A 23,542-nucleotide genomic window follows, 5' to 3' on the forward strand; every position below is an offset into this window, starting at 1 on the left:
ATCTTAAGAAATAAAACAGATACCAAAGATGACTGGATGAAGATAAAATCATGCTTATGCATCGTTCTCCCATGCAAACCAACCAGACATTTCTTAGCCCCTAAAGCTTTATTATGTGCATAAGAATATGTTTTTCTATTATTTATATCACTTTCATAGTTCCTTTCCACAGTTTCCTTTGTAATTTACTGTTGTTCCTACTGGGATTTGTAGTGATTTTTTATAGATTTAAAATTAATTTATAAAATACTAAGTTGATTGGTATATTAATATATTTTCTCTGACCTGAAAAAAAGGTGGTTATTAAGGTGGTGTGCATGAAATTTGTTTACATAAATATGCAATGTTATATACTGTAAATATAATATAATATAATATAACAACATTATATTAATATGGTATAAATAATTATACATTACATATTTATGTAAACAAATTTCATTATATTGTAACAAGAATTGAGGATGCTTTTGTTAATAAACAATAAATAGACAGTTCAGTATGCAATAAAACGAGACAATGTTCTTCTGGGACCAAGGTGCTACATACAACATAAATCAACAAATCTAACTAGCTAACAACGACCAAAATTCCGGAAAAGTTGATAATTTTTTAATTTTTTTAAGATAAAAAATAATAGACTTTCAAATTACACAAGCCAATTTTATTTACAATAGAACATAGAGAAAATAAATGTTTAAAATGAGAAATTTTACACTTTTATTCACTAAATGTGCCCATTTAAAAATTTGATGCCTACTACAGGGCTCAAAAAAGTTGGAACAGGGGCAACAAAGGGCGGAAAAAGCACAAAATATTCAGCTGGGAAAACATCTAGCATCATGTCTATAGCATGATTAGCTATGAAAGGGATGTCTTAGAGAGGCAGCGTCTCTCAAAAGTAAAGATACGCAAAGGTTCTCCAATCTGTAATACAGTGCGTGAAAGATTTTTGGGAATACTTTAAAAACAATGTTCCTCAACATTAAATTTCAAGGGCTTTGCAAATGTGATCATCTAGAGTGCATAACAAAATCAAAAGTTTTAAAATATTTGTTTGTACCATCAAGATACAGTTTGACCATAAGTTTGCAATTGCAATTATCCCAGGGTCCCTACAAAACACTCGCTCATCACTGCATTAAATTTACAAACAAACAATTTAAAAAGAAAAAAAAAAATCACATTAAGGCTGTTAATTGCAAACTTAAAAAGGGTCAATTCTACATAAACAAAAATTATGAACACATTATCTTTTATATATTTTAACAAGTTCCTAGATATAGATGTGTGCTATACAGCACATATTCCTTTATATACAACTCTATACAGGTTTTACATACAGTTTACATTCCATATGTGTAAAAAAAACGTTGCATTATAGTTAAAGAATTAAATGCTAAAAACTCATCAGATTGTGTGTGTAAAATTATTTTTTTTATGTATCAGTAGTAAGGTAATCAGTGGTCAGTGATTCATGCAGTACTCCTACTGTTGAATAGCGAATGCTATATTACTAACAATCACACACCCATGGCCACATCCAATGATGTTACTTATATATTACTCAGTACAGTACAGTATTGTGTAAATTATGTATCCATTCTCATTTACACTGACTTGAGTCAGCATATTGGGAAAGAGATGGCATTTAAAAAGGAAGTAAAACATGGAACCATGTACAAGATTCATGAAAAAAAAAAAAAACATTTCATAACACTTTTGTTTTTTAAACCTGATTGGCGCATTAATATTTTAAGATGTGGAAAAATATTATATACAATCACACACACACACCATATTTGCTAGGCTGATAAGCTAGCTACATCACAGTCATTTTTGTGTCCATAGAATACTGGAAACTTTGGTTGTTATATTGCAACCCCCCCCAAAAAAACACTTACTTTTAACTTTTTATTTTGCAATACAGAAAAATAAACACATTATTTATTGGGTGGGTATTGGTTGAAGAGGTTTTCAATGGTTTTATAGACTAAATATGCCTTACTGTATAGAGACTAATATTAAAATATATATATATAACAAAATCTTTCTTTTGCATAGCTTAACACTGGATTTACACTTATAACGTATAACATTTTGAGTCATGGTTGATTTTAGGTTAATACACTAGGAGGCATCAAAAAAGGAACTCTTTTTTTACTTTGCTGCCTATACAGTATATCCCATCCAGTGACTGGTGTCAATATAAGGAAATATCAGTGTTATTCAACTCACCTGTCAGTTTTTTTTTTAATGCTATGGCGGATCAACATATATTGCACTATATTAAAACAATGATGCACGTGATACAGTATGAAAGAGATAAATAACACAAGATGAACATGATCACAGGAAAATCACAGTTTATCCACTGCTTGATCAAATAGATTACTATATTTATGAAACTTGACATACACATCTTTTAATTCTGTCAAGGTTTCTGGGTGTTCTGATAATGTTTTATTTAATATTAATATTAGCAGCCATTCATACAATATTCCTGCAGCATTTTAATATATGCTTCCATAATGTTTGTAGAAGTTACCATAATGCTATCGGTTGTTTAACTATAACCAAATTATCATAAATGTTTTACCTACTAAATACTATTCTATAAATGTTCTATGATAGTTGGGAAAATAAATATCTACTGACAAAAATGATCTACGCTATGCCTTCATTTTGACCTTCTTTGTTATCAGTAATAATTGTTGCAGTAAATGTTGTATAGGGTATATGACAAAACCTATTTTAGCAGCTAGACTTAAACTATATATTAAAGTGCGTGAATATGTCTATCCAGTAATGTTAACAACTGCTACCGTAATTTCTGTGGAGTTTAGAGGTTTAGCCCAGTCTGGGTAGGTGTTTAGGTTGAACATGTGTTGTCCCCATGTGTTCATAGCCAGAGATACACACATAATCCCCAGAATATTCATCATAAACCCTGTCTTCACCTGTTAAAAGAGAAATATAAAAAGATGTTAAATTAAAGCAGCATAAACCAAGGGTCAGGAAATTAAACATTTTATTGTAAAAGTCTAATGAAAAAAAATTTGTGATTTAAAAATGAAGCTGCTTTCTGCTTTGGAAAATGAAGATGATGTCTACTGTTGAATGCTCTATGCAAATAGAATTATTTGAATCAAACATTTGACTAATTTTACCCTCAATGCAACCCTAAAGCTCTAACTATTCCAAAGAAAATTGTTATTTTCGTTATATTACGTTATGCATATGTTACTTACACATGACATGTTACTTAAAGTGCCTTGCAAAACTAATTTTAAACCCTTGAGCTTTTCCACATTTTGTCATGTTACAATGACTAACGTAAATGTATTTTATTGTAATTTTATTTAATTGCAGCGAAAGGTGGTTCTACAAAGTATTGACTCAGGGGGGTTGAATGTAAACGTACACCAGACTTCTTAGCTATTTTATTCATAATTGTTTTTTAAACAATTCATCATTTTCCTTCCACTTCACAATTACTCTATGTGCCACTTTGTGTTAGTCTATCACACAAAATACATTTACGTTTGTCGTTGTAACGTGACAAAATGTGAAAAAGTTCAAGGAGTTTGAATATTTTTGCAAGGCAGTGTTAAAAAGTATAGTATTTCAGCCTATTTCTCTGATGCTTTTTACTGGGCAGTATTTAGTCTGTGTAGAAGTTTTGGTGCTACAGTGTGCTTTGTTAAGCTGGTCTAGGACTAGTTTGAATGTTTGTCATTCAGTGGCTAGGGCTGGAAGTTGTGAAATAGAGGCTGTGCTTCCATTTGAATGATTTTACCCAGAAGAAGTAAAATGAAAAAAAAAAAAAAATCTGCTGCAAATGTTTGTTTATATAATTAGAGGGCTTGATTTTAGAAACTTTAGAAACTCAAAGGGCAGCTTGTAGTTTCTTTAAATTGATTATGATAAGCATAATGTTGATCAGTAATTTTTTTTTAATCTATGCATTAGTTAAAATGAGGCATATTGCCAGGGTTGTTTTTTTTTTATTTAAGATTCTCACTGAGTCTGCTGCTACTCACCATGTCTTTAACCATGAGGTGTCCAGAGGCGAATGCGATGGAATTGGGTGGAGTGGAAACAGGAAGCATAAAGGCATAAGAGCAACCTACAGTTGCTGGAATCATGAAGTACAGAGGGTTCACTGCCACATGGATGGCCTGTAAGCAATAAAAATCAGTTAATTGACTACTCCTTCTATGATAAGTTCACAAATGGCCTGATAGCAGACTGCACATAAATCAACTTAATTGAAAAATCTATACATATCATAAAACTGTAAAGTCTCTTTGTCTATTTGTTTGTGCACCCATCACATAAAAAAATACTAAACAAATTTGAATTAAGTTTTTACAGGTGTATCTGGTCAGGCTTGAGGTGACACATAGGCTTTGTTTCAATCGGCCCACGGGAAGAGTAGATATGCTGATTTGACATTTCAATAGAAAATGCCCTTATATCATACAAAATCGACCTTTCAAAAGCCATCAAATTCAACAGAAGTGTGCAATAGAAATCTACTTAATAAATGCGATCACTACATAGTTCGCGGTAACGTTAAATGTTTTTGTTATATCCAAAATTCATCAGATAGTGTTGTACTTTTTTTTTTAATTCTTTTGAGTGTGCAATTAAATTCCACACAACTGAAGTTATGGGAATATCTAGTAATTGACTATCCATACAGGAATCCAATTGGTTTGGAAAACATTGTATCATACAAAATTCAGAAAAAATATTAATGCTCCATACTGTACTGTACAAACGCATTACCAATGACAAATTAGACGAATTAATTAGGACAAAAGAAAATTGCTACTAACAGGTGCAACTAAGCTCACAGCTCATCAACCCCAGTCAATAGCATGCTGGAATATCCCAAATTATAAATGGCAACTCTGAAATGGGTACACCCTATGCTGAAACAACATCATTAGCACTAGTGTAGTTCAGTCAAGGTAGGGGCACATTCCATTGGCCATTTAAATTTCTTAAAATTCTCAGAGATGTACAGTATTATCTTATTAAAAATAGTGTCTAAATTTGATGAATGCCCAATGCCCCAAATTGAGAAACTACTTGATCGCTTGCTGCTATTTGACAATGGATCTCACTTAGGGATGCCTTGATGTCCCAGAAAAAATGTTCCAGAAATAACCTGTCAGTGATTTTAATGTTTGACTAATTTTTTGTGTGTTTACACAAAAGAAATAAAATAAATAAGGTAATAATGTGTTGGGAATTTTATTCATGAAAATGTCATTAATTGTAATTAAAAAAATTAAAATGGTTAACCATAGTAAGTCCTGGGGTGTGATACAGTCACTCACCAGTTCAGCAATGACTGGAAGAAAAATCATAATGGTGGCAGTGTTACTGGCAAACTCTGTGAAGCAAGCAATGAAGGCTGTGATGAGAATCACGGCTACTGGAGGGGGAACATTAGCTAGTGGATGCAAGCGTCCTCCGATCCACACAGCTAGACCAGACTCCTGGAGATGAACAAGCAGAATAAAAAAACAACTGAAATCGCCTCTTTCATCTAACCGCATGTAAATTACCTGACATACAGAACATCGTGTTATATTTTTATATCTTCAAAGTTGCCCCCATTTACTTTGATGGCAGCTTTGCACACTCTTGGCATTCTCTTGGTCACACTCATGACGTAATTAACTGAAATGTTAGGCGTGCTCTCAATTTTGACTAGGCCAAGCACCCCCACACTATCACACTATCACGCTCCATGCTTCATAGTGGGAACCACATGTTCGGAAACCATCTGTTTACTATCACTACTGTACATCTGTACCAAAGGACAGTTTTCCAAATAGGACACACATTTATTGTGTTTCTTGGCCCAGGCAAGTCTCATCTGCTTGTTGTTCTTCCAAAGTAATGGTTTCTTTCCCACAATTTGATAATAAAAGCATGACTCACGCAGTCTTCTCTGAACAGTGGATGTTGAAACATGTGGACTCTAATCTAGTTGGCAGATTTATGTAGATGGTAATTCTATCAAATGTATCCTCTGCTAAAGTGGTAGCTCTTGGTCTTCTTTTCCTAGGGTTTTGATGGTTTTGTGACTGCACTTAGGGATACGTTCAAAGATCTTGAGATTTCTGTTTATTTGGCTGGCCTTTCTTTCTTAAAACAGTAATGGACTGTCTTTTTTCTTTACTCAACAGAGTGTTTCTTGCCATCGTATTGATGTGTACAGTAGTTATAACAGCACTAATAGAGCGATTGACTCATCTTTCTTCTGCATAAAACAACTTTTGGTCTAAAACACATTAAGAAGGAACAAAAGGTCATAGATTAACTCTTGACAAAGCACACCTGTAACTTTCAGGTGATTACCTCGTGAATCTGATGAGAGAATGCCAAGTTAAATGAGTGTGCCAAGTTGTTATTAAAGTTAAATGTAGCTACTTTGAACAATCTAAACTATAAAAAATATTCAGGGTTTTTTAAACACTTTTCATTATGTTATGAGGGGGCGCTCCAATATGGCGCCACCGAAAATGTTGTTAAGGGTGGGAGCCCCAACAAAGAAATTAGAGGGGAGCGTTGAGACGTGGGGTGATTACAGTATGTGTACTTTTCGATTAGGGCAAGCACCTCACAGTGCTAAGGAAATAGTGCTTTTACGCCTCTTTGTACCTCAACTAAAGAATGGTGTCTTGTAAACCATGTGCGTGTAAACCTAAATATATATGCTCCCCTTTCTTTTGTGAAAGGTAAAATGCTTATTTATTTATTTATTTATTTTTTTATTTATTCTTCTCCAGACCATGATTTCTTTATCTCTAGTGAGATATATTGTTCATCTTTCAGGCCTCTTTTCAGTTGTTTCTTTTTTTTTAAAGTAAAAAAACATTCTTTTTTACCTTTCTTCTCTCCTTTCTCTTTTCTCTTCTCTTTTTAGTTTTCTCTTTATCTTTTTATTTCTCTTTTTTCAGTTTTCCCTTTTTCCTTCTCTTTATCTTTTCACTTTTCTTTTTTCTTTCCCCTATACCAGAGCAACGCTCTCATACCTGGTGCTATCTAATGTTCGCACATAGTGTGCTGGTTTATGGGGGTTTAAATTGGCGGACAGGTGTAGCGCGTCTGCTCTGATTGGCAACATGGCGGAGTTGCCTAGCAAGCATTTGGTTTTTATTATATAAATATTTATTTGTTTAAAAATCGTTCATGTACTAAACCTTTTAAATTTGATAAAAGTACCGTGACATAATAAGTTATGGCAGTGTGTTGTATAATAAAACAGGTAAATGTACCTCACAGCCTTTAGCCATTGCGAAGCCTCCACCCAACAGAAGGATGATGTTCCATGGTAAACATTCTTGAACTCTTTTCCAAGACAACAGAGGCACATATGGAGTGTTTGGGGCTGTAAATGAAAGTGGTAGTAGAAGGGAGTCAGATTAAAATGAAACTGCTTGAATAGCTAATTTTTATGGCATATGTGTTAATGAATTTTTTTTAATTGGTACTTTCACCAAGCGTTTTTTTTTTTATTGGCTGTGACCCACATTACATCTGTAATATATACAGTACTGTGCAGAAGTCTTAGGCACCACATTATATGTTTAACATGTCTGCATACTTATGTACAAAATCAATCAGTATTTCATTACAGGAAAATATATATGCATGGCTGTAAAGAAAAAAAATATAGTACAAGACAGACCAGTTTTCAGATGGAAACAAAAAACCAAATGTACGCTCCTGGGATTTGCATTAAAAAAAGAAAAGAGCGAGTGTGACAAAGTTACCAGAGACTCATTTTCTCCAGCAAGCTCAGTAAAACCTAACAATTATTTTACTTATAGTGATATGCAAAAGTTTTGAGCACATACAAAAAAATGTCATAAGCAAAAGATGCTTTTGAAAACATTTCTGCATGAAAGAAACTTATAAAGAGAAATAAAGAGTAATAAAATAAAAAGTCAACATTTGAAGTAAAAACTTATTGCTTAATATTAGAAGTTTTAGACAGATTTGTGCAGTTTTATAAAAAAAAGTTGTTATGTTTATATATGGAACGACTAAATGATTTTGTACATAATTATGCAGACATGATAAAAATGCATACCAAAATTGGTACAGCATATAATATGGTGCCTAAGACTTTTGCACAGTACTGTATACATGTTTGCTTACAATCTTTAAACTAAGTGGACTTTGTGTTCTGTATTGGCATAGTAGTTACAGTTTAAACTATACATGTTAATCTTAGAACTTTCATTAAGTATTAAAAAATAACAACAGTCACATATTTAGTTCTGAAACTGTTGCAAGTGTTTTTGAGTTTAAAATTTACTTCTGACTCAACATAATAATAAAATAAATTGTGTGAGATTACTGTAATCTGGTAGGAACAGTAGCATTATAGTGTGAGCCCTTGGTAGATCCTGATAAGCTAATCATTAACATTCCACATCGTATTTACTGTAGCTCCCAGTCCCACCTTCAGACAGCTACAAACTCTGAACTGTATCCTACTGTGCTAGATTGTGAGTTCACTGTGCACAAAGCATAAAGTTCTCTGGCCTTAAACTTAAAGGAACTGCTCTGATACGTTATGGTAATCTATTTACAGTTTGACATTTCGAGTGCTGACACCTTCCAAAAATGTTCAACAGCTCTTTACAGAAACGTTCACCATATCAATGATTATATGTTTTTTTTTTTTTTTTTCAGTTATATAACTTGGTTTTACTGGTAGGGCCAGCCTCATTGACTGCAGAAAGTTTTACAGCTAATGCAGGATATAAAATTATATACACATTTATTAAAAATTAGCAACAAAACATAAAACCGATCTCCGCACTCATCTGTCTTACCCCTACCAAACCACCCTTAACACCTACCAAACAATTCTGAAAACTCCCTTCCTGACTAAATCATCAGTAAAGTATGGCATGCATAAATAATAAATAAGAAAAAATTTAATGTTTAAATTGTCAAAATAAGATTTATTGTGTGTCTGTGTCAACTCATGCACTTAGTAATATCCAAGAACAGGGTAATATTTAAGAAAAGCATAGTGATGTTTCTATCAAATGATAACTACTGTAAATGTAAAGGCAGCACAACATCCTAATCTCTTTCTGGAAAAGCTAAATAGGCTGTTCAGTAGCAACTGTTGCTCAGAAGGAAGGGGGCCCTCAACTAGTTGTTTGGCTTATTGCTGTATATTATTTTCAGTATGATGAAATTTACTTACTTACTCACTCATTATGTCTATTCTGCTTGATCCTCTATACAGGGGAGCCTGGGGCCTATCCCTGGAAACTTAGGGCATGAGGCGGGGTACACACTGGACAGGGTGCCAATCCATCACAAACAGACTTACACAGACTACAGGCAATTTGGAAACAGCAATTAGACTAATCGGCATGTTTTCGAACTGTGGGAGAAAACCAGAGAACCCAGAGAAAAACCCACCAAGAACGGGTGGAAGGCTGCCTATGATAAAACCATTAATTAAAACTAAATTTAAAGAAACAAATGAATTACTTAATTAACTTAATTAAATCTATTCATAAAATCAATCTAACATATGGAAGATTAGCACCATATAAGAAGTATTTATGGTAATGTGCATGCCTGTATGTAAACAAATAACACTACACCTTTATACAGGACTGCTGAATTCCTCTCAACCTTTTGGAACTAAAGCCCCCCCCAAACCTCCCCTATCATGTGCCCCATACGCACACCTTATGAATCCTTTGATTGATAGATAGATAGATAAATAGATAGATAGATTTTTTTTACTTTTTTGCATTTTTTTCTTATATTATTCTTAGCTTTTATAATTTTCAAAATAACTATTACAAGTTCTAGAAAACTATATAAATAGACAGACAGACAAATAGATAGTTGTGTATGTAGTAATGTATTTTGTTTTTTTTATACTTAACTTTTATGATTTTTAACATAACCTTTTTGAGTTTTATACAACTGTATACAATGACAGATGGCTAGACAATTATGGAAAATGTTATCAAAATTGTAACTATTTTGAACAAGAGAACTTAGTAGTAAGTAGTATCAGTTGTAACATGTAAATGCTAAATAACGTATTATTTTAAGTGTGAAGTTTGTTGCATTCTACAAGCATTTGCATACTATCCGCCCTAAATAATATTCAGTCGTCAGATATTATACGAATTGGGACACAGGGTGCGTCGGTGCGTCTGCGTCTCAGCCATGACACTGTTAAAGAAATCAGTAGGACACCTGCGCTTGCTTATTTTAACAAAGAAGCGCAATTCACGGTTCAGTGTTGGACAGCGCAAGCCTCTGATCATCTTCCACCTGGAGCCGATTTCGGTACTTTGTTTTCAAAGCCATTAATTTTGAAAACCCGGCCTCGCACAGATAAGTTGAGGCGAATGGAAGAAGTAATTTTACGATGGCGTCAGATAAAAGGATATTCAGGCATCACACTCATCACGCAGAAAGGAAGAGCTCTATAAGTCTCACAGTCTCATGTCGCACTTTAATTCGACTAACTGCTCTGCCATGTCAACTGGAAGGTCTTTTCCTGGGCATATAAAGGGATCTCTGACCCTTTACGACGTGGGAAACGTCAACATTTTTATTAATCAGACGATAACGCCAAAGATCCAGTTTGCCAACAAATGCACTGACTTTTTCTGAAAGTAGCAAGATGTTGGCATCTCTCCAAAAAGGGTCATCCAGGTACCCCGCAAGGTCGGACTTAAGATTTACAAGAAATGTCTTTACTTCGGAACGCAATTCGTAGAGACGATGTAAAACCTGACCTCTGGAGAGCTAGCGAACCTCAGTATGAAAAAGGAGCTGCTCATGTTCTAAGGCCGCTAACCCCTTCCAGTCATTGAGCGGGCCCCGTCCGTGCAAATACCGACACATTTATCCCATGACATGCCTGAATCTTGTAAATATCTATCCAGAACTTCAAACAATGCCTCGCCAGTTGTGTGCACTAAAAGGGGCAGAAAGTTGTCTCATCAAGCTGTAGGGCATAGTACTGGCTTTGCATGATGTTAACTAGCAAGTGCTCTATAACGTCGCTTGCCATGTCAGATATGTGGCGGCTAACGGTGTCGTTAGAAAGGGGGATGTCACTTTTCTCCAAACATAACCTGATAGATATCTTTGGCAGCAGGTAAGATTAGCGCCTCTGCGATTGTGTGAGGTTTTCCTAATTTAGCCACATGTTAACAGACGTAGTACGACGCTTCTAGACACCTGTTGGACACTGATGTGTGTTTGCAGAGGTTGTGTTTCTGCTGTTCAAGGCCAGATAGCTTTAGTTTGAAAAAATCTAAAGGTTTGTCTTTAAGTGTTGGATGTTTAGTTTCTAAATGGCACTTCAGCTTGCATGGCTTCATGCTATCATTTGCCAGCAGATCTGCAAATGATAGCATGAAGCCAGCTTATGGCACACTGGGGCAGCGGTTCAGCATCTGTCCCAGCCACCGTAAAGCCAAGCTGAAGATGGCTAATGTCATACTTTCGTATTTTACACTTCTTAGCAGTCGGGAGCTGACGACGCATTGTCACAACTCCTTTTCGTACATGTGATGAATTTATCCATTATCTTCCCAAAATTCGTTTTGCTGTCACTAACAATCTGAACGTGTCTGCACTGATAGCAGAGAAAGAGGAGTGCATTTTTCACCCCAAGCTGAGCACGTTTTCTTTCAAATCAAGCAGGGTATTTCCATTTTTCCATATGTATTCCACCTGAAAGGTGAAATTCAATAAAATACACCCAGTGCCCAAATAATGCATTGTCTCTGTTTTTTTCTTGAAAACAATTTGCGACCCCTTCCGATCTTGCAGTAATTTCCTATAGCACAGCACTGACTATAAGATAAATTGTAGATCCAGATCTGCGCAGAGTCCTAAGTCGTTCTTTGTTCCTTTTGGTCTTTTTGACTGGAGATACAGCGTTAGTTTAATATTTTTACTTAAGGTAACATTAACAAGTGGAAGATAAAAATCTCCCACGGGATTAAAATGTGTAATGGAACGTTCGTTAATAAATTAAAGTTGCAATCATTTCAAGTTCAAGTTCTATGCCATACAACTGACAGGTCCTAAAAGGTGGGGTAGATAGTATGAGTCAACCTTTACTATGTTTTTGAGGAAAAAGACCACTATTAGTCTCTTTTACTCAAATTGAGATTAAGGTTACTTGAAGTTTGTTCAGCTTATGCTCTTACCTTTAGTGTTCAGCCACCAACGCAGTGATGGACACTTGGACGGAAAAAAGAAAAGGATGGAGATGATGATGACTCCAGTAACTGCATCTGACACATAGCTTTATGTGAAGGAGAGAGAGAGAAAGTGAAAAAGAAAGAGAGAGAGTAAAAACAATTTACATAATGTTATTTTCCTTATTTTTGTGTTTTATTTTTCTCCTCAGCACATAGCCTGTTTTTGTAGGCTGACATTAATGGAGACCTGACCTGTTTGGGTCCATCTTGATTATTAAATCACCTGAAACTCTTTTGGAGCCAATTCTTCAACCTTTTTTTCTACCTGCCTGATGGATAGATGATGAGGTTGGTTCATCTTAAAGGTAACATATTTAGTAACCTAAATTAGATGCTGAATTTGTTATAATGCTTATGATTAACTGAAAGGAAAGTAATCATCTGAGTGTGCTTTTGTCCTGAGTCTCTTTCTTCCAGCTAAGCTCAGTATGCACGCTGTGCTCAAGTGTTAATACAGCTGAGGTTCCTGTGGAGAGAGTTTTGTCTCCTTTCCTCTCTATCGTCATTCATCACTGTACTTTAGCACATTTTTGGCTATTTGTTACCAAAAATGCACCAGATTTACACATGCTGGGTTTAATAAAAAAACATCTATTTTTATTAAAATGTGGATTTCTGATACATTTTCTGAAAATGAGGAAATGTAAAAATAGAAATGGAAATGATACTCTTAATCATTGCTTATCAATGGAGTGTGCATTAGTGGTACTTCTTTTATACTTCTCATTCTGGTCTTCATTTCTGTGTGATCTATTTTTGCAACTAATATTAAGAAAAATTGTTGGAGGTGCTGTAGTAAACATTTTATATCAATTCAGAGATTTAAATCACATCAGATATATAGAAATAATCTGTTGTCACAGAAAACAAAATACCTGTACTGTATATCAGGGCATTTTGCAGTTTAAATCACTATTCTAAAGTAATTTTTAAAACATAGGACATGCAGTAATGGAAAAATAATCAATGATTGGTAGTGCAAATGTGATAATTTTCCTATGACATCTCTACTTTTGCTACAGCAAATCACCAACATCCGGCCAGCAATTAATTATGTATAATCAATATAACCAATTCCTCTTATTAATTACACTAAAACAATCGTTCTTCCCATTTCATTGAAGCAAGTCAGAAAAATACAGGTTGTAACAAGGAAACCAAAAACTACATATATACACCTTTCCTTGTCATAAGGGTGTACCTGATTGCCACTTCTTTCATACTGTACTTAAGGAATAAAAAATCACATGGAAAAGTGAAGTTATTACAACTGTCTGTTCCATCATGTAAAAATGAGCACCCCCTTAGCACCCCACCACAGCATTTCAATTGGGTTGAGGTCTGGACTTTCACTAGGTCATTCTAAAACCTTAATTCTTCTATTTTTTAAATCATCACCAATTCACCGCCATGCTTGACAGTGGGTATGCTGTGTTTGGTTTTTACCATACATGGCTTTGGGCATTAATGCCAACCATCCTGTTTTCATCTGTAGCAAGCAAACCTCAACCATACTTCCATGTACTTTTTTGACACAAGAGGCTTTCAAACAAAACATACTTGTTCAGTTTTTATCTAATTGTGCTGTCATCTAATATCAATATAAATACAGCTGTAGCTGGGGACCCCTGAGTTTGTTAGTCTAAAGAACACTAAGGATCAATTAAAAAAGGTCCAGGAAAAGAATGAAATGGAATGGGATAAAAATAAAATAAAAGGAGGTTATCCATCAAATGTAAGTGATTGTGTAAAGAGGTAAACAGAGAAGCATAAAAGAAAACATGTATAAATTGTATTACTTTTCTTGTTGTTTCTAGTTTGCAACACTACAAACTTTTTATTTAAAGCAATACCTATGGTTAAAAGCCTGAAACACTCTTTCACTTGTTTTTGCCTACTTGTTTTTATGCTTTGAGTTTCTCATAGTGTAAATCAGGCAGAGTGAGTGTAGACAGACACCCTGCTGTCAGAGAAAGGCCAGTTTATTGGAAACTATATAAGAGCTGCATGGTCCCCTGCACCACCTTGTCTCTGTTCATTAGTGTGATGTGAAAAGAAAATGTACGGAGATGAGGTGATGGGTGATTGACATTGTGTGATCTATTCTTATATCCTTGGTATTGAAATGTTGTCACTTTGCTCCATGATATTTAGAATGATTTTCTGAGGTGTAGTTACAGTATAGCAAGTTTCTTATGTTTTTATTACAACATAGTTACTCATCATCCCCTTTATATAAATGGCATCTTAAAGAAATGCATCTGACCCTTAACTATCAATGATTATGTAAGTTTACTGCGTGAGATTTAGACAATTATCAGACAGTTATTAATTAACCTAGTGTTTAGATTATTCCTTACTCTTTTTTGAAGAATATTGACCAGCCTTTGACAAACTTTGGATCTCTGCTGAACAGAAGGATAGCGAATAGGATGAAGAAGAAGGAGATGGCTTTCTCTGCAAAACTGGGAAGAAAAAAAGTAATAATAATAATAATAATAAAGATATTAACTCCATATAAGCTATGTGTTTGTTTTGCAGGAACATTACTAAGCAATGCATTAGACTGAAAGATGCTGAATGACATGGTGCCATGAGAACCACAAATAATAAATGGGTCCATTTCATAAAAAGGCATACTGTAAATACATTAAATTTTAATCTTGTTTTACCCAAAATTAAACCTGGAGATGTTGGGGAAAAAAATCCTAAACCTATCCTAATCTTGTATAGTCTAAAATAGCATAATACATGTTCGTGAAGAATTTTGAAAGCAGTCATCAAACACTGAAAATGGTAAAAAAGAAAAACAAAGTGGCAAAAGAAAATATGATTAGAGGACAAAAGAAAGTCACCATGCAAAAATTGTAATTATAACCATTTACCTGGCATTTTAACATTTTAATATAAAACTTTGGATGCAATTATGAACATGTATTTTATAATTATTGTTTAAGCTGGCAAAAAAATACCACCGCTCAGGCAGCTAAAATTGTTAATTTGAAACAACTGTATGAGGATCTGGGTTTGAGATCCACTGTCGGTGGGTTGCCATACCTCATACTATGCATGCATGCCGTGTCGGTCCCAAGCCCGGATAAAATAGCAGGGTCGTGTCAGGAAGGGCATCCGGCGTAAAAACCTGTGCTAAGTTGTTGGGCAGCCAAAAGACTGACATCACATTTGGACAAAAATTTGACTTTTGGGGGACTCATGGACGTAGAGTATTAGGTGAACTGGTATTTTTAGATGCTGTCCTCCCCACTCTTATTGATCACTAAGGTTTGTTGGTGTGATGACTGGTTGCTTTACATCTCAGGGAGCCCTCATGTCTGTGTTTTCTTCTGGCTCTGCCTTTTAGTTACAGTATTCTGTTATACTTAGTCTTGCCGGAGTCTCTGCTAAATATACATTCACATTATACATTATGTGACTGCGACCATACCGAACTGTTCTCATACCCCTCTCATGTTCTCTCTTCCTGCTCTCTCTTTCCCTCTCTCTGTTGAGCTACACATGTCGTTCCTGAGCTGCCAGTGATCCAGACTCCCTCTGCCCTCTGGACCTGTCTGACCCATCCTGGTGCCCCGCTTCTGGTTGGAGATCTCGTGACATGGATGCCCCCTGTGTTTCTTTGGGATGCGTCCGGTGTCTGGGGGCGGTTTCACTCTACCATGAAGACATTTCTGGCCTCGACTGATGTTGAAAGCTGTCTCTCTGAAGACTTGACGTGGCCGCAGTTGCTCGATAGTTCAGGACTGGAATTTCCTACGAGTCTACCTGGGTCTCCCACAATTACCTCGACTCCATATTAACATCAATTAACATCAACTGTTATAGCTGAACTGTCTGCCACCTAACACACAGTATGAATGCAGATCAATTCCTGCTTTTTGTTTCACCAAATGAGGATGGGTTCCCTGTTGTGTCTGGTTCCTCTAAGGGTTTCTTCCTATTTCCATCTAAGGGAGTTTTTCCTTGACACTGTCACTCTTGGCTTGCTCATCAGGGACTATCTCACCTTTTTGATTCATACACATTCACATTCCATACAAACTTAAATAATTCTTTTGATTGCGTAAAGCTGCAATAACAGCAGCGTTATTTATTGCAGTAACTGGAATAGGAAACTCACAAGTCCCGTTTTCTGGAACAGACCCCAAAAGGTTTGCAAAACAGGTAAAGCTGATGGTCTATTTCGAATGATTAAATTAAATTAAATTAAATTAAATTAAATTAAATTAAATTAAATTAAATAAATAAATAAATAAGAACCTCCACTACACCTGCAGTTGGGCATCTGCTCAAACATGCAGTTCACTTGGTTTTGAGAGTGTGTTTCATTGTTGCCACTGACTATTTTTTGACTATCGCTTTTTTAATATTGATTAATTCTACTTAATTTGAATTTGCAACATACTGTTAGACTTTAAATGCCTTTAACACTCATCTGCTTAGTTGTCTTCTTTTGGAATGAACAAAAATGTTGTAAAACATGTAGGTAAAAAAAATGTAGGTAAAAGTAACTACTGTAAGTACAGTTCCCTTTCAAAGGCTACACTCGATGCTGCGTAAAAACGCTATGGGAACATCTATTCGTGTTGCCGGTTGTGAAGCATGTGTGTATTAAACATGCCAAACTTTGGCTTATATAACCTCTGTCAGGTGACGTCATCTGATGAGATGCACCTGCAGGTTATAAATAGGAGTAAACCAGAAACATTCCTCAGATCTTTTGACTTCAGACCGCATTTTGCGCGTGTGTTACAAACAAATCAAAAGCAATTTAAAAAGCAAAGAAAAGTGTTTAACTCATCGATATAATGGCGGAGTATAAAGTGAGATGTCCCTTGCCGTGCAAAAAATTTCCTTTCGGAGAGCGATCTCCACACTTTTTGCTTTGAATGTTTGGGTGAAAGTCATGCTCCCCAAGGGCTTCATCCCGTATTTTTGTACCATCGACTTCGTTTTATGCGAATATCATTGATGCAAAAGCACGAGGTTATATAATAATGCCCCAGATAAAAGAGACGCTCGCGGGCTATCTCCCTGCTGGGACATCATCCTCAATAAAAAAGCCAACACTTTCCTCCAAGCCGTGTAGAACTTCTTCTACCCTGGTAGTAAAGGTTTTCCAAGCAGCAGGTCAGGCCGGCGCTTCTTTGCACACCATGGCGGTCTTGCAGGCATACTGTACCAGGCCGATCTGCTAAAGGATTTGAGCACGAGCGGCAACGTGAATGAGATAGCATTCACAAAATTACACCGGGCTACTGACTTGTCCCGTCGCGTCCCATGCAGACAGCCCATGCTATCGGCCGTTCTATGGCTTTCCTGGTGTCCGCAGAGAGGTACCTGTGGTTAAACTGGACATGCATTTCTCCTTGATGCCCCTGTCTCACCTTCCGGCCTGTTTAGCGACGGTGTTAATTCTGTCGCCACCAGTTTTAGGGAGGCTAACCTATATGAACAGGCTTTGAGAAATCTCTCCCACGCCGTACTTAAGGGTCGAGACTGTCGGCCACCCAGTCTCGATTAGATCTGATTCTTGCCAGGCGGAAGGCGCAGAAGGAAAGCGTCAGCAGCCAGGCACCCCCTCGTAAAGACTGGGGTACGGCTCGCCGCCCTTCACAAGCTGCCTCCAAGAGGTCAGATCGCCGCATTCTTTTCGAAGAAGTCGTCCTGAAGCTTATGCGCCCAGGACTGTTGGGGTGGACCCTCCACGGGGAGGGGCGCGTAACATTCTTTTCTATAAGAAGGTGCCCTCGCTGGCACCCCCAGGGGGTCGGTGTTCAGTTTCCGCTGCCTTTGGTGTATTAGACAACACCGGTCTCCGACTTAAATATTAGTTCTTTGGTCATATCCTGCTGTACTCCAGGATGCCGAACCACTAACACCCCCAGTGCAGCCGAAGTGCTAAGACTTGTGCCCCTTTCGGAGAAACTGGCAGGGTAGAATCTACTGCCAGGCAAATCTCCCTGGGTGTTAAAGACTGTAGAAAGAGGCTACAGGATTCAGGTTGCACATCGCCCTCCTCGTTTTAACGGTGTGGTCACCACTTCCGTGATACCGGAAAGGGTGCATCTGCTGACAGAAGTTGCTGGGAAAAGGGGCCATAGAACATGTTTCCCTACCAGACAAAGAGTCAGGCTACTACAGTTGGTATTTCTTGGTTCCCAAGAGGAACGGGGGGCTGCGTCCAATTTTTGGATTTTCGCGAGCTGAACCGCTATCTAAAAATAAATACATACAGCTTCAAAATGTTGACTGTCAAAGTGGTTGTTCTCAAATCCTACCAAGTGATTGATTGACAATCGATGTGAAGGACGCTTACTTTGTTATAGAAATATTGCCACAACACAGGGGATTCCTGAGGTTCGATTTCGGGAGCAAAGCTTACCAGTATTGGGTCCTTCCATTTGGTCTAGCTCTCTCACCTGCACGACTGGTTGGTCCAGTCTCCGTAGCTAGCGTTTCGACATCAGGATGTCGTCCTAGCTCATCTCCTAAGATTGAGACCCAACGCCACGAAAAGCATGCTCTTTCCTGTTCAGAGGACAACATATTTGGGTGTCACATGGGATTTGATCGTAAGGCGGGCACAACTGTCTCCCGTTCATGTTGAATCCATTCTTAACACCCTCAATGAAATCAAGCTAGACTAGAATGTGACTGTTTATCACTTCCAGAGATCTTAGCTCTCATGGCAGCTGCATCCACGGTGATACCTTTGGGCCTTCTGCACATGCGAGCATCTCAGTTGTGGCTAAGAACCAGGTGATTTCACTCGAGGGTCAATCCCCAATAAGGGTTATGCGCCAGGGGCTTCGTACCCTTTCTACGTGGTTTAGACACCGGTTTCTGACTCTGGGTCCCACGGGCTGAGGTGCGGTCTTAGATGACCGTCCATCCCAAGGGAGCTGAAGGGGGTCATCTTCTAGCGCGGCACATCAATTGCCTCGAAATAATGGCTCTATTTCTGGCCCTAAAGCACTTCCTCCAACAGTTGAGAGGCTATCATGTCCCAATGCAGGTGGACAACACTACAGTAGTCTCATATATTAATCACCAGGGCGGACTGCACTTGCGCCGCTTGAATAATCTACTGCACCAGGTTCTGCTTTGGGCACAGAACAAGTTCCAGAACAAGTTTACTCACCTGGACACTCGGAGGGGGAATTATGTGAAAATGCTCTTCATCGACTACAGTTTTGCATTTAATACCATAATTCCCTCCACACTTACCACCAAGCTGGAGCACCTGGGACTCAGCTCATCAATGTGTCAGTGGATCTCCAATTTGGACTGGCAGACCACAGGCAGTAAGGATGGGCGGACATGTCTCAGCCTCTCTCACTCTCAGCACTGGAGCCCCCCAGGGTTGTGTTTTGAGCCCCCTGCTGTACTCTCTGTACACCCACGACTGCGTGGCCACTACCAACTCCACCACCATCATCAAGTTTGCTGACGACACTGTTGTGGTGGGCCTGATCACGAACAATGATGAGACGGCCTACCTGGAGGAGGTTGGAAATCTGGAGAACTGGTGCCAGAGAAACAATCTCCTCCTGAACGTCAGTAAGACAAAGGAGCTGATAGTGGACTTCAGTAGGTGAGGAACTACCAGACCCCCATCATCAACAGGAGCCCAGTGGAGAGAGTGGACAGCTCCAGATACCTCGGTGTTCACATCATGCAGGACCTGGCATGGTCCTGTCACATTAACACCGTGGTAAAAAAGGCCCGGCAGCGTCTCTACCACCTCAGACGCTTGAGAGACTTTAGACTGCCCTCCAAGGTGCTCAGGAATTTCTACTCCTGCACCATAGGTTCGGGAACAGCACTATGCAGGACAGATGAGCTCTACAGAGGGTGGTGCGATCAGCTGAGCGCATCATCCGCATCGAGCTCCCTGACCTGCACTTGATCTACAGCAAGCGGTGCTTGACCAAGGCCAGGAAGATCGTGAAGGACCTCAGCCACCCCAATAACGGACTGTTTACTCTGTTGCGGTCTGGGAAGCGATTCCGCTCCCTGAAGGCCAACACAGAGAGACTGAGGAGGAGCTTCTTCTCGCAGGCGATAAGGTCTCTCAACCACAACCACACCACTATGCAGAACTAACACAATCTTTTCATAATTGATCAAATCTATCAATCTTTTTACATCCATGAACACTATGGACAATTACACACACACCTTCCTTCATATCTACACTACATGTTGTACGTTTACATCCTGGACCATTGCACAAAGACACTTTAATAACTTTGCACACCTACCTTCACAACTACACTACATGTTTACGTTTACATCCTGGACCAGTGCACAAAGACACTTTAATAACCTCTGCACAAAGACACTTTTGTTCTATCCATATTTGCACACCCAGTACAGTATATTTCAATTTGTACAGTATATTTCTATTTTTATGTACATCATATTTCTATTTTTATTTTTAGTTCTATTTTTCCTAGCACATTTCTATTTTTATTTTTAGTTCTATTTTTCCTAGTTTAATTAAATTTTTCTATTTAATTTTCTATCGTATTTCTTTTATTCATATTTATTTCTTATTTGTAAACTTTAATTCTCTTTTAGGGTCAATGGCAGTCGTATAAGCATTTCACTACATTTCGTACTGTGTATGACTGTGTATGTGACAAATAAAATTTGAATTTGGAATTTGAATTTGGAATTCGTCTCCCTCAGGGCGATTTACATTCCATGGCATATGAATGTGGGAGCAGATGTGATGTCCAGTCAAGCTCTGACAAACGGGGGGATGGAAACCCCACCCCGAAGTAGTCAGTCAGATTTGGGAGAGATTTCAGGTAGCAGAGGTGGACCTCTTTGCCTCCCAAAAGACAGCAAATGTCCCTTTTACTACTCTCTGACTCTTCCAGCTCCCCTGGGTCTGGATGCCATGGCCCATATGTGGCCCAAATTACGCCTTTATGCGTTTCCTCCAATAGCTCTGCTCCTGGGAGTCCTGGCGAGGGTCCGTCAACAGCGTTTGCGCCTCTTATTGATAGCTCCCTGTTGGTCGACCAGTGTGTGGTTCTCGGACCTAATATCTCTCCTCGACGGCTCACCATGGGTGATTCCAGTGAGGAGGGATCTTCTGTCTCAGGCGCAGGGGACAATATTTGATCCCCGGCCCGAGCTTTGGAACTTTCACATTTGGCCCCTGAACGGGACCAACTAAATCAAGCTGGTCTTTCAGCCAGAGTAATTGACACTATTTCAAGTGCCAGAGTTCCCTCCACTAACAGAACTTATGCCCTCAAATGGAATGTATTTGAAAGTTGGTGCATGACGAAGCAGGTAGACTCAGTCCACTGCCGAATTGTTTCAGTGCTAGAGTTTCTGCAGGAAAAGTTGTCCTCGGGCTTGTGCCCTAGTACTCTCAGGACTACACTGCAGACACTACACAGACCCTGTCACACTGGGTGAGAGATGCTATTGCCCTCTCCTATGAGGCGCGTGGGCTCACTTCGCCTCTAGGAATTAGGGCTCATTCAATCAGGGGGATCGCCTCATCTATTGGCCTGGCAAGAGGTATTCCCCTGCAGCAAGTGTGTGAAGCGGCAGGTTGGTCCTCTCCGCACACATTTGTTAGATTTTATAGCCTGGATGTTCATGCTACTCCGGGCTCACGGGTCCTCGAGTCAGCCTCCCAGAGATAGTTCTGAGACCTCCTCGGCACACGCTACACAACCTTGGGGTCCAGACACCTTGGGGTCCAGACACCAGTCATCTGACAAAGGTTATATAAGCCAAAATTTGGCGTGTTTAATACACACATGCTTCACAACCGGCAATACGAAAAGATTTTCCCATAGCGTTTTCACGCAGTATCTCCTTCCTGCCTTTATAGGGAACAGGGTTACAGCAAAGTAACCCGAGACGTTTCTTTGCTTCTGTACACTGTATACAATTTTAATGTACTGTACATGTACTGTACCCCAGTAGTTTTATTATAGGATACTTTTGTCTTTTACTATAATGTAAAAGCTACAGTAAGCTAATACAAGTTTAGTACTTTTGTATTTTTTTTTCTCAGATAAAAATAAAACTTAAGTTTTCATTTACTTGAGTAATATTTTCAAAAATATCTCAACTTTTACACAGGTACTGAATTACTGGTAGCTTAGTAGGTACAAATACTGTTTGCTTCCATACATGTGACCTATAGTGTATCATGCCAAAATGATTCAGCATTTAATCAGCAGTGTCTGTATTTGTTTAGAATAAACCCGCATGCATCTCACCTCATGGGTCCTAGTTTTTTGTAGTCTTCGTCAATGACCGCATTGGCCTTAGCTTCAGCAGCTGCACGGTCATCAAGTTTGTTTTTACACAATCTTAACACATAAACATGCACATGCATACATGTACACACACACACACACACACAGTGAAACAACACGTTTACAATAAATAATAAATATCATAATTCAAAGCTTTCTGCACAGAGAAAAATTCAATGAGCGTATCTTCCATGTGTAAATGCATGCATTTAGTAGTGGTAGATGCATGCATTTAGTAGACCACATAGTGTGTGGTCAACATTTATTTGCTAATGGGGACCAAATGTCCCCACCATTATAGCATGGCTGCATTAATATGTTTTTGTGTATGTGGGTGTAAGGGGGTCTGTATAATTGTACCTTGTGCTGATTCCTCCATACAGGAAAGCAATCCAGATCCATGATACCAGAAGAAAAATGATCATTAGTGGGAAAGCGAAGATGAACCATGAGCCAAAGTTGATCAAGTCACAGTCTGGAAAATAACTGCAAAATGGTTTGGTCATTTATTGCAACCATATTTCACATGACGTAACTTACTGACTCTTTACTCCTTAGTCCTTTTACAATTTATGATCTTTAATTTTAGGAAAACTATTAAATATCGGATTAATCTAAACAGTATACTATGATTTTGTAAGGATGTTTCACTGTATCTTTTATCTTTGTTTAGATTGAAATTATGAATACTATAATAACAATAATAATAATTAAATGTATTATTATTATTATTATTATTATTGTTATTGTTAAATTAATAGACTGTTATAAAAAACAGTAAAAGGCAATAAATAAAATTTTTGCTGTGGGGTCTCCTTCATCTTTTCCAATTTTGTACAAGTAAACACATCCACACAGTTTCAGTGTAAATCATGGAAGCACAAATTTGCGAGTTTACAATTTTGCCTTGATTGTAAAAGCAGAAAA

General features: G+C 37.8%; 1 protein-coding gene across 1 annotated transcript in view; it reads right to left on the reverse strand.

Annotated features, from left to right (window-relative positions):
* Nucleotides 1–497: 497 nt before the first annotated feature.
* Nucleotides 498–23,542, reverse strand: part of slc13a3 (solute carrier family 13 member 3) — a 40,904-nt gene continuing 17,859 nt past the window's right edge. Inside the window, exons 6-13 of the mRNA XM_053504500.1 lie at nucleotides 22,976–23,101; nucleotides 22,577–22,669; nucleotides 14,663–14,767; nucleotides 12,249–12,346; nucleotides 7,302–7,414; nucleotides 5,352–5,513; nucleotides 4,044–4,181; nucleotides 498–2,960 (exon numbers count right to left, since the gene is read on the reverse strand). Coding sequence (XP_053360475.1) covers nucleotides 2,799–2,960; nucleotides 4,044–4,181; nucleotides 5,352–5,513; nucleotides 7,302–7,414; nucleotides 12,249–12,346; nucleotides 14,663–14,767; nucleotides 22,577–22,669; nucleotides 22,976–23,101 — 997 coding nt within the window. The 3' untranslated portion in view covers nucleotides 498–2,798. The remainder of the gene's footprint in view (nucleotides 2,961–4,043; nucleotides 4,182–5,351; nucleotides 5,514–7,301; nucleotides 7,415–12,248; nucleotides 12,347–14,662; nucleotides 14,768–22,576; nucleotides 22,670–22,975; nucleotides 23,102–23,542) is intronic.

The sequence above is a fragment of the Clarias gariepinus genome, chromosome 9 (genome assembly GCF_024256425.1).
Source record: "Clarias gariepinus isolate MV-2021 ecotype Netherlands chromosome 9, CGAR_prim_01v2, whole genome shotgun sequence".
NCBI lineage: Eukaryota > Metazoa > Chordata > Actinopteri > Siluriformes > Clariidae > Clarias > Clarias gariepinus.